This window comes from Poromitra crassiceps, assembly GCF_964638095.1.
Source record: "Poromitra crassiceps genome assembly, chromosome: 15".
In the NCBI taxonomy this organism is placed as follows: domain Eukaryota; kingdom Metazoa; phylum Chordata; class Actinopteri; order Beryciformes; family Melamphaidae; genus Poromitra; species Poromitra crassiceps.
This window is the reverse complement of record NC_139634.1, coordinates 31,500,701-31,512,444: the sequence shown is the minus strand read 5'-3', so window position 1 is coordinate 31,512,444 and position 11,744 is coordinate 31,500,701. Positions and strand designations below refer to the sequence as shown.

The 11,744-nt window shown below is 38.7% G+C and overlaps 1 protein-coding gene across 2 annotated transcripts; it reads left to right on the top strand.

The window, feature by feature from the left end:
- Nucleotides 1-2,144: 2,144 nt before the first annotated feature.
- On the top strand, nucleotides 2,145-9,987 carry cab39l1 (calcium binding protein 39, like 1). Of its 2 annotated transcripts, none has more exons than XM_083651543.1 (9): nucleotides 2,145-2,437; nucleotides 3,013-3,152; nucleotides 3,249-3,413; nucleotides 3,602-3,720; nucleotides 4,565-4,733; nucleotides 4,820-4,879; nucleotides 4,985-5,050; nucleotides 5,224-5,367; nucleotides 6,321-9,987. In XM_083651543.1, the coding sequence occupies exons 2-9, from the start codon at nucleotides 3,036-3,038 to the stop codon at nucleotides 6,510-6,512; spliced, it is 1,032 nt and encodes a 343-aa protein (XP_083507669.1). In that variant the 5' UTR covers nucleotides 2,145-2,437; nucleotides 3,013-3,035; the 3' UTR covers nucleotides 6,513-9,987. The 2 variants fall into 2 exon arrangements, with proteins under 2 accessions (XP_083507669.1, XP_083507668.1); XM_083651542.1 differs by having other exon boundaries at nucleotides 2,990-3,152.
- Nucleotides 9,988-11,744: the final 1,757 nt, after the last annotated feature.

The window sequence follows — 11,744 nt, the reverse complement described above, 5'->3', positions numbered from 1 at the left end:
AGTGATGTCACAATTGCCCGAGTGTAACCAAAAACCACAATATTAGTGCCATGTCATCATCAGTGCCTATGACATCATCAGTGATGTCATAAGATGATTGCTCTTATGACATCACTATGACATCATAAGTGCCTATGACATCCTCAGTGATGTCATAAGATGATTTTGCTCTTATGACATCATATATGACATCATGAGTGGGACAAAAAAAATTGAAACAGAGAACAGAGAACAGACAGAGATTGTCCACTTGCCCCATAGATAGATAGCCTAGTTCTTACCGTAACTTCAACCTCAAATAAGAACAAAGGAAAAAAGCAGTAGTCTACCGTATGTCTAATGAATCAATTATCACTATTTTTCCCACCTCCTATTTTGTTTATGTATAAAGCCAATGAATGCCTGTAACCTGTAATGTCTGTCCTCTGCTCCTGGACTCACTCTAAATCCATTCCACTTGCTGCCAAAAAACTCTAATCATGCATCACTACAATAGAAACCTGGCCCAACACCTGGAGGATTAAACTCAACCCCACCAAAACCCAGCCCATATTGTTCACCAAAACCCCCATCTCAAACCAGCCATCCACCTCACCCCCTACAACACCCCCATCTCCCTGGAAAAAGAGGCTAAGTTCTTAGGAGTCACTTTTCAAAGAAACATGGGCATGGACCACTCACATCAATAACCTGGAAAAAGAAGGAAACCAAAGACTCAACCACCTCAAAGCACTCAGCGGACACAAACATTGAGCATCACCAGAAATCATCCTCAAAGTTTACCAATCATACAGCAGATCCAGCACCCACCCACATACACAAGAACATATAACATAAGTTGAGCTCTGTTGGCTTTGTCTAGGTCTATTTTATTCATTCATTCATTTGATTCTCTTTTATTTCTTATTAAAAAAAAAAAAACGTAATGTCTTTTGCCAGCTTTCTGGTGGTGGATCAGAGATGGCATCATGGGTTTCATTAGTTCTTCAAGGTTATTGGCCAATGAATAGATTATTTGATGTGTAACTTGAATCAGAGAATAGGAATGAATTGTAATGGAAAGATTTTTCATGGCAAAACATGCATAAAAATGTATCATACTATCCGTGAAGAGACTGTGTATACTCTAGCTGGCCTGGTCCAATATTGGCATTGAGGAGTGGGGACCTCACTTCAGATTAGCACACCTCTAAGTTTAGGAATTGGGAGCGGCATTTAGTTTATTGGGTTTGTAGAGTTTAGTGTCATCGGCATAGCAATAAAAAATAAAGCCAGATTTGAATGAATTTATTTATGACAGATGTTAAAAAATAAACAATTAACAGATACAAACCCATACACCAGTATTAAAATGGTAAAGGAATGAAAACACAATAAAGTCCAGGACTTGTTTCCAGAGAAATGTTAGAGAACTGAGCCTTGTGATAAAGTCGCTGTTACAATATTCTGAGGTCATACTGATGTGGATGGCACAATAAAGCCTCAAAACCAGTGTAATTTTCAAGACAATTTAAAACTGTATTGCTGTGCTCAGGTCAATTGATCATTGCCCACTTTTGTGCTGTTTGAGTAGAATGAAAAGATCTAAATAAAACCTGATTGATTGTTGACCTTGATTGTTAACAAATTGCTAATCAGTAAATTGGCTGACTGTACAATCCATTTGAGTATTTAAGGTGGGGGTGATTAATTTATTTAAGCATTGGAAAATGTTTTTAATCTTAATCTTTTAAATATTTTGCCGAAAGAATGTTCATATTTACACATATAGCTGTATTACAATAGGCCCTTTTCACAGCGAGCAACCATTTTGGGGGAGTAAAGCAGGACGTAATTAAAGCATGTGTAACCAATAACATTAATGGCCCTGGCACTGGAACACCTAAATGGAATGGAAGTGATCATCATTAATTTAATGGTATTGGTTACACCTGCTTACTTCCTGCTTTACCACCTCGATACGGTTGATGTGAAAAGGGTCTATGCAACGAAGGGGCGTTGCCACATTTTAATTTGTGCAAAGTGATTGGCTGAAAAAAGTGTCAGTCATTTTGTACAAACGTCGCAAACAAAACATACCCGCCCAATGTCCCTTGGATGAGGAGAGGGGAACAGCCAGGAGCTTCAGAAGCAGAACAGGGAAATGAAGTTGTCAGACAGGCCAGCACAGCAATACTCTCTAACTTAGCCAGCTAGCAAGTTAGGTGACGAGCGGTCACGAGTAAAGACATTTACATGAAATACCATGGCTATCAAGGTCGTCCGTTTGAGCGCTTTGTAGCTACATTTAGCACACGTTAGGCAGCTAACGTTAGAGAGGTTAGATATCCCAGATAGTCATTTCTCAGTAAGTTACTGCTAACTCTTGCTAGCTGACATTAGCTAGCTAACCTTTAGCCACCGAGCCTCCTTCAAGTTCGAAACTAGTGGTCACTTGGTGAGTCTTGTCAGCTTGAACTGAATAATATTTCGACAATTTGTGTGTTTCCCTATACTGTTTGGTATCTCCTTAACGTTACTTAACATAAAGGTAACTACACGTTAGTTTGCTTGTTTCTACAGCCAGCTCACAAGCTAGCACTGCTGAACTGTTGCTGTAACTTCTCGTTCTTGCCGTGACATCCTTGTTTTGGTTAACAACTTCACGTTTGTTTTTAGTCTGCTGTGCTACTAACGTTACCATCACCTACTGGAATCAATAATGCAATCACATTATCCAAGTGTTACTTAGTTATTTTAGCTCTAATGTTACCTGTTTGTCTGTGGCAAGCCATGTAGCAACGTTAGCTATGCGAGTTGTTTATATGTTTTAACACACTGACTTTAGTTAATCAATTAAATTTAACAAGTGTCTTAAGATGAAGCCTAGCTCTCCTCAGGTGTGAGCATACACTGTAAAAGCCATTTCCTGTCTCTTAGAGGTAACGTTACAGGAAGTTAAATGTTTTAACTACACATTGCAGTTGGGTCTTCTCTCCTTTTGAAACAGTGTTTTACTTCATCCGAGATCAGGCTTGGATTATATTGCCTCCATCATGCCTTTTCCTTTTGGGAAGTCTCAGAAGAGTCCAGCTGAAATAGTGAAGAGTTTGAAAGAGAATGTGGCATATATGGAAAAGCTGGATGCTACAGAGAGCAAAAAGTGTGAGAAGGTCAGAAATGGTGTTATGTGCCTTTTTGTCTCTGGCTCCGGTTGAAAGGAGGCTCTTAACTGATGATCCCGTGTCATTGATTATTTTACTATTAAGGTCGCAGAGGAGGTATCAAAAAACCTGGCTTCTCTGAAAGAAGTGCTGTGTGGAACAGGAGACAAGGAGCCTCAAACCGAGGCAGTGGCCCAGCTTGCACAAGAGCTGTACAACACCAACCTCCTCATTGCTCTCATTGCAAATCTGCAGAGGATTGATTTTGAGGTGGGGGAAATGTACTTCTTTCTGCCATGACTTTTTTTTATGTGTGTGAATAGTATTGATTTCTTTGTGCTGCCACTGAAGGGCCAGTGGGTGTGAATGCCTGATTGTGATCAGCTAAGCCCAAAGCAAAAAAATGTCTTTGCATGTGTTAGCACCCAGTCAGCTATTCATTGCAGTGACATTCACAGGGGAAGAAGGATGTGGTCCATTTGTTCAGCAATATTGTGCGACGTCAGATTGGTACTCGCACACCCACGGTAGAATACATCTCTTCACACCCGCAGATCCTCTTCATGCTTCTGAAAGGGTAAGTTCCACCTTTCCAGACTACAGGAGTTTAGTGTCAAATGATGTGCCAAATGTGTGTGACTGAATGGACTGTTATGGTAGATTTATTAAAGGGAAATTCCCCCCTTGGATACTCTTACACTGTTGCATATCAATTTATGAGCAACACATTCATGAGATATTTTATGATAACTCGTGTTATAGTTTGCTTTGTTGTGGGCCCGCTTTCCCTGAACCTGCCTCGTGATTTTCTGCATTTCCTAGAATGTCTTTTGACAACTCCCAGAGAACAGGCATGAACTTGTTGTTGCATTCAGCTGTGGTTTATACAGTATGTGCAGGTGGAGGGAGTGATAGCGGCGCGAGGGTAACGCAGTTGAGGAACAGTCACTTACTCAAAACATGTCGTATGGCTGCATTGCATTATCGTCTACTGAGGCTTCTGTCAGTGGAGGCATTGCTCTCTCTGACACTTCTATGAAGGATTGATCATTGTATGATTGTTGAATATTGGTGCGACATGTTGAATTAAGAAAGAAGCCATTGCTCTGATTCTGAGGAGCTGACTGCTAAATCTGATGTTTGCATTTTCTGCTATTAAACTCCATTGTAGCTGCACTGTAAATATCTTAATGTAATGTCACGTTGTCTAATGGCCAGTTATCTATGAGAATAACAAAAATACACCACCATACAACAAAATAGTCCCATAAATGCAATGTGCGTCACTGTTTTTTAAGTGTTTTTGGGTGGATTTTTTTCCAAGTGACATTTTCCGGTTTTCTGCTTTTTGATTTCTGTTGCGTAGAGTTTATAATGTACATTACTTAACTGGAAGACCTAACGTGTATAAACCTGTACAGATACGAGAGTGCAGAGGTGGCCCTGAACTGTGGAATGATGCTGAGGGAGTGCCTGCGTCACGAGCCGTTGGCACGGACGGTGCTCTTCTCTGAAGAGTTCTACTGCTTCTTCGGTTATGTGGAGCTGTCAACCTTTGACATTGCCTCAGATGCTTTTGCCTCATTCAAGGTACACAGCTACATTTGCTTTCAGATTACATTATCTTTATACTAACATATATCTAATCTAACATCCTGGTCTCTGTGCCTTATCAGGATCTTCTCACAAGACACAAGATTATGTGTGCAGATTTCCTGGAGACCAATTATGACAGGGTGAGTTTTTAAGTGTGGATTTTGAAGAGAGAAAAATGCTAATTTTCTGCTTAACATATACATTTAGAAACCTTTTTAAATATATATTATTATTATTTATATCAGGTGTTTACAGAATACGAGAAGCTCCTGCATTCTGACAACTATGTCACCAAGCGACAGTCTTTGAAGGTACCATCACCACAACTATCAAGTCCAAAACATTTGAAGCTATTTGAAACTATTATTAAAATCCTGGTCAAAATGTATTTGTGTTATGATTCAAGGGTGACTAACACACTCACTTGATTTAACAGACTGTACATTGAATCAATCAAACTGCTATTCACTTATCTATTTTTTAGCTCCTTGGGGAACTTCTCCTGGATAGACATAACTTCACTGTCATGACCAAGTACATCAGTCGGGCAGAGAACTTAAAGCTGATGATGAACCTGCTAAGAGATAATAGCCGCAACATCCAGTTTGAAGCATTCCACGTCTTTAAGGTGTGTATTACTGTGATGTGTCCATATTAGTGATGTCACGGTACCAATAATTCAGTAGTCGGTACCGGTACTAGTGAATTTCCACGGTACTCGGTACCAATTTCGGTACCACGGTAAAAAAAAACAGACTGATATTTCTTCAACATATTCTCCTTTATTAAAGTATGCAACCATTTCCAATGAACAAATGGCATGTAGCCTTCAACTTTAAAACAAAACAATGTGCTTCTGCTTACTTCTTACATTCAATTCTGTATGGCAGTGAGTGCAGACACTGTGAGGCAGACAGTGGCATGTAGCCCTCAAGTATTGTTTATTGAAAAAAAAAAAAAAAAAACGATACCCTCGGTACCATCCAAAAACAGGTACCGAAGTACCGAAAACAATGTAGCACCGACTAAGGACAGAAGTACCGAAAACCGTGACAACACTAGTCCATATAAGAAATTGCGAACATTTTCCTGGCCTTATGGGGCATACTATATGTGCCATCATTCCAACTATTTAGAGTAAAGTGAAGTTTTATTGCAAAATGCTACATCTTTTTTTTTTAGGAGGGGAGGGAGAAAATCATTAAAGGTGTTCATAAGTCAGTATGTTTTAAATCTATACATAGCATCTATAAAACGGAGGACTGAAGTTGGTAAACGAGTGAAAGTGACTGCTTAAATTTGGAATCCAAACACTGGCTTATGGACAAAAAAGCTGATCTTGTAGTTTTGTTCCAAAATGACACACACTCTCATATGCAATGCTGGCATGAAAGTCGAGCACATTATGGTTTAGAATTAGGAGTCGTCTTCAGTTATTTGCTTCTAAAATATAGTTGATTTTTTTGAAGGCAGAATAGTAACAAATAAAATAAAACTCTTTGTTGTATAAATGGTGCATATCTCGTTTTGGGGTGAAACTATTAAATTGTATGTTCCATACATCCCTCTCTGCTCTCGCAGGTATTCGTTGCAAACCCCAATAAGACTCAGCCTGTGCTGGACATACTGCTGAAGAACCAGACCAAGCTAGTGGAGTTCCTGAGCCACTTTCAGACAGACAGATCCGAGGATGAGCAGTTCTGTGATGAGAAGAACTATCTGATTAAGCAGATCCGAGACCTGAAGAGGCCCACGGCACCGGAGGAGGCGTAAGGGCACGGCGGATGACCGCTCTGGCAGGTGGTGTTTGTTTTAGAGGTGGCGGTTGGAGCTATAGCACACTCGGAGAAGGCGAAAGTGAGTGTCAGAGACGTGCTTAATTTAGGATCCAATATAAAGTACAAATTACTTCCTTCACTTTTTTTGCTTAGTGTGGATGTGGAGGTGATTGCCATCAGGCAAACTGTGAGTGGGCCAAGAACTGTTATTTAAACCATAGTGCTTCTTTAGTGATAACGAAATGCATCTAGTCAGAGCTTGTAATGTTGGACCTTTAACTGTTACCCTTAGATGAGCAATATCCTCATATGTTGTCGCTGGCAAAGACCTTACAATGACAGATGCGTTGCCCCTACCACAGCCAACACAAGCTCTGAGGTGTTCTTCAAAGCCTTTTTCAGAAAGATGTCAATATTTTAGAGATTAAAAAAATTGAGGAAGAAATAAATATATTATTTTGCTAATGTAACTTTATCGTTAACATTCTGAAACTTAATTCTTCTTTCTAATACGTTGCTTAGTCTAACTAATTCCATAGCTATTCTGTTCTTCTGGGACTTAAGTGATCTTTAGAAATATGACTTCTGGATTATATTAGCCAGGTCAGCGCATGGTAATCTTTGGTGATTAATAGGTGGTTAGTAGACCTTTGGTGCGTGTGTAAGGTTACTGGGGTCGTAGGTCATCCTGCTGAACTTGCTACTGCGTTAGCTGGCACAGGAATTGAAAATCAAAACCATAGCGGAATTAATTGATTGCGCTGGGGTTTTAGTTAGGCTGTGGTCAGCAAGGCTCATGCGACTGAAATCGAAACGAGGCATCAGATAATGCTGCAGGGTTTCAGGCAGACATCAGTTCATTGCTAGCATGATCAGTCAGGATATACCAATTGATCTCAATGGGAACACTCCATTTCATGCCCAGATACTGAGTATAGATTACTTTATTTTTAAACAATGATTTAACTCATTTATTTTACTATTTAAAAAACAAATGGAGTATGAATATTCACTATGAATAGCAGTTATTTCTTTTTAAATTCTCAGAAAGAAAAAAATGTGACCAATGGGATGAATGATGCCCCCCGGCAACAGACTAGGACAGAAATTCAACAGAAAACAGATCTTTCATCAGATTGAAGCAGTAATGGGTTTATGAACTGCTTGATAATCTTAGGCTTTGCTCCTTTACAGCATAAGCACTGCTAAACAAGAGATAATAATATTGCAGTTTACTTGAAGTGTTGCTGATAAGGCATTACAGTGCATCATAAGCATGTTATATGTGTTACATTATATCAGAAAATTACATAATCTGTTGTCATTTTAATTAACTTTGCATGTCAAAGAGACTCTTATGATGGTGTGCTATCTGCCCATAGGGTTACCTTTTTCCTGGATAATTTCAGAATGGATGTCAGTGGGGAGTTGAAGCAAGAGAAACCCAACCATCTCTATCTTAAGTGGTAGTTGTAGAAGGGTGATTTATTTTTTATTTGACATTTGACACATGCCAACCATACTATAATGGGCTTGAACTATGAGGCACATAGTACATCCTACTACGCCATTGAAGACAATGAAGATGTATTGACGATCTTTGTTGTTTTTAGTTAAAAAAAACAATTATAGATCATAGTTTAAACTAATTTATTTTGTCCCCGTTTTCAATTCATTTAAATTCTAACAAATTTGCTCACCCTGATTTCAAACAAAAATCTGTCATACAATTTGAAATAATTGTGCAAAAAAAAATCAAGGGGGTGGCAAATGCTTCTTCTGGTTTGATTAAAATCGTATTCAGAGTATGCTATAATATGCTTATGATACATTAATATGCTCTTGTCAAGCCTCACCACACTCAAAATAACACCATGCACTGTTAAAACAAACATGAGTCTATTTTGGATGATGCGCACTGAATTTTCTGAGTTCTTCACATGGGTCACCTCTCTGTTAAACAACTTCAAATGATTCTGTTGAAATAATTGCCTTAATCGTCACTGTCACAAAAATTGCATAGGCTATTTAGATTTCAAGAAATATGTTGTCTGTTCGCACAGTCTTCTAGTATATACCTCATGGGATTTGAGTTTGTAAATGCTGTGTTATCTTTCTTTCCTACCTTGACAAGATATTTGGATACAGAACAGTGGTTTGTATGCATGCCTAAACTTGATATATATATATATGTTCTAACTTAACAGGGACTGCGACCTGGTTTTCGCAATGGAAAACTATACTTTTAAAACTACATGTTTTATTGGGTGGTGCCACACAAATGTTAATTCATAATGAATTGCAATATGGTACCATAATGAATGTTGCCTTACTTAAAGAAATTTAATGTAAAATTCCAGACCTCTTAATTTGTTTTTTAAACCAAAGTCAATATATGAAAGGGAAACAAATATGCATTTCAAAGTCCCAAATGTAGCAGTAGTTTGTACTCTGACCCACATCCAACAGAGGGTAGGTTTATACTCAAATGAATGATGCTACAAATGTGAGTGTGTGTGAAAGTGAATAGAGAGATGGCTAGACTACACTCAGGTTAGGTTTGCAGTTGTGCACATCACCAATTAATCACAGGGCCAATATCAGGCCTTTCTGGGTCCATAAACTTGTTTGGGAAATCTGCTGTGGATGTGGTACATACAGTAATGCAGTCCTGCACACGGTGTGTTGTCATGACACCCAGCTTCTGAGAGAAAGTTTGTAGGGGCGTCTCTGCAGGTTTCTCTAAACATCCCTGTAGCTGTGAAATTTAGTAAATATGTAATGTTGTCAAATAAATGTGAAATACACAATTTTCAAATAATATTAATGCATTGGGCTTAACACTCATACCCATTAGCTAGTGTATTAGTCCACTAGTTATTAGGCTCAGGCTGGTTCTTTGGGATTGACATGTTGACGTTACTAATTTCCGCTGTTCTTGGTAACACTTTAATCATCAAAATTGTTGTAAAACTGAATTACAACCAGGGTTGTTTTAAGAAATAATTCCATGTGCAATTAAAAGTTAATAGTTAGACATCCATACAAACTTTCTTGGAATAAAAGTCCAGTCATGATGTGCACTTTGGCAAGGATGGACTGTATACCATACAGCTGATCTGCTAGAGGACACTATTGACATCTTGTATTAGTTGTACAAAGAAAATATTTCATGTTTCTACAGCCCTACCTCTGGTTACGCAAGTATAATATAATTCACTGGCAATTTTGATTAGACATCAACACAAATTCCTTAATGTAAAGATCCAGACTATATTTGGTGATTTAATTCCTATTTGAAATTTAAATGTTTGTTGTGCTTTACTTTTTCACGCTATTGCCTTCTCCCCCCACCCCCATAACCTTTATGCTCTGGATATTTTCTTTATTTACCATGGGAGAGAATTGTAAGTGTACATAGCTTTATTTTAAAGGTCAAAAGTGTGAAAGCATTCATGAAAATAAAACTATATGGCAAAATATTTTTGTGTGGCTCCATTAAGATGATGTTAGATAAGTGAACTCAAGTATAAATGGATTGCATATTTGAAGCACACATTTCCTTATGATAGGGTTCCTGAAATGTCTATGAAAAATAGTAAATGCTTAACTGCATTTGTGTCTCCTAAATTAGATTTGCCATGCGCTTTGATTATAAGGCATTCTCTGCAGTAGAGGTTATCATCCTGTAGCCTGGTGCCTCATTTATAAAATTAATTTACACAATTGTTCATTGACGTCCTTATTTCGTAATGGGATAATTTCAAAAGAGCATGATCTATATATGCATAATCTTAGTAATGAGAAATTGGGTTTTGTTTTTGAATCATTGCAGATCTATTTGCTGGTTTTAACATCAAGGTGGCTTTCAGAACATCTTAACTTTGGCTGGTATTTGGTTGAAAGCACAAACTTTCTGTCCGAGAAACCTAGAGTGTAAAGTGAGTTCTGGTTCTTCGCTCAATGTTTTTGCTCTGTTGCTTTTTTTGGTCTCCCTCCTGTCATCTCCTCCATCATGCCTTTGGCCTACATATCCTTGAGTTTCCCCACTCCAGCAGATGCATCACTCAGGCTAGAAGGTCTGTGAAGCTGCACTGCTGCCCGGCTCTGTCCTGGAATTAACTCACTCCTGGGGACAGGACGCGGTTTTCCTCGACATTCCAGATGCATCTGCTGGTTTCTCACCACCATCCTTTTGATCTTGATCTGAGGATGAACTGAAATCACCTAAATGTTCCAAACTCAGCTTACTTGTCTCCCTTGAGTCCTAGTCTCAGTTTGTCCTCTTATCTGCTGCCTCCTCTCTGCTTCAGCCACTTTGGTGTGAAGCTGTAGGCATCCTATCCAGTCTGATGTCCTAGACCTGGAGAAGATGACTGCTTAGTGCTCACCCCTTAAGATATAACCTTCTGTAAGGTTCAACAAAGTTCAAGAGAAGTGAGGTAACAAACAATGTCTCCACCCAGTGGCCGACCAATTGATTGTCTCACTCAAACACAGGGTTAGCCTGTTATCTGAAAGCATACTGACTGAAGAGCTTCCATATTCTTTGTATGTAGTTGCTCTGCAAAATCCTTCTGAACATTCAGAACAAAAAGCTAACTAAAATAACTGATTAAATTATGTAGCAGCAATTTAAGGCATGGTCAATTTTGCCAACATTATGACTTGTAATCTATGTGTGAACATAACTTTTTCTAAAAGCTGTAAATCCACTACTGAAATGTTATGTGATGAAGGTGCCATAGGCTGGAACTGTCAACTAAGAAGGGGAGAATATTTTTGATAAACTTTTTACGTGGAAATACACCCTTACACCCAGAAAATAATCATGGATACTGTCAGTAACTCCACATTTTCCAGTTCATTCTTCCTGTAGTGCAAATTAATATTGGCAATGTTTAAATCGCCCACCCCCTTCCCTTCTCTTTGTGTAGCTGTGACTATGGAGCAGCAGTGTCATGAGTCCCCAGCCTATAGCTCAAAACACTGGGATGCATTCCAGCCTACCAGGAGGCAGCCTGAGTGACTGAAGTCATGTCAATCGGCTGGCAGTCATTTTTTTCTGCAGAGGTCAAAATCCCCCCATTTGGAATTTGTGTAAACCTATATGAAACAAAACTTTTAAGAATCTACCAGCCAGGCCTAGCTTTCTTTTCTTTTTTCATTTTTTTTAAGATGTAACTGCTAAATTCATAATGGAAAAGGGTACTCAACCTAGTTTGAA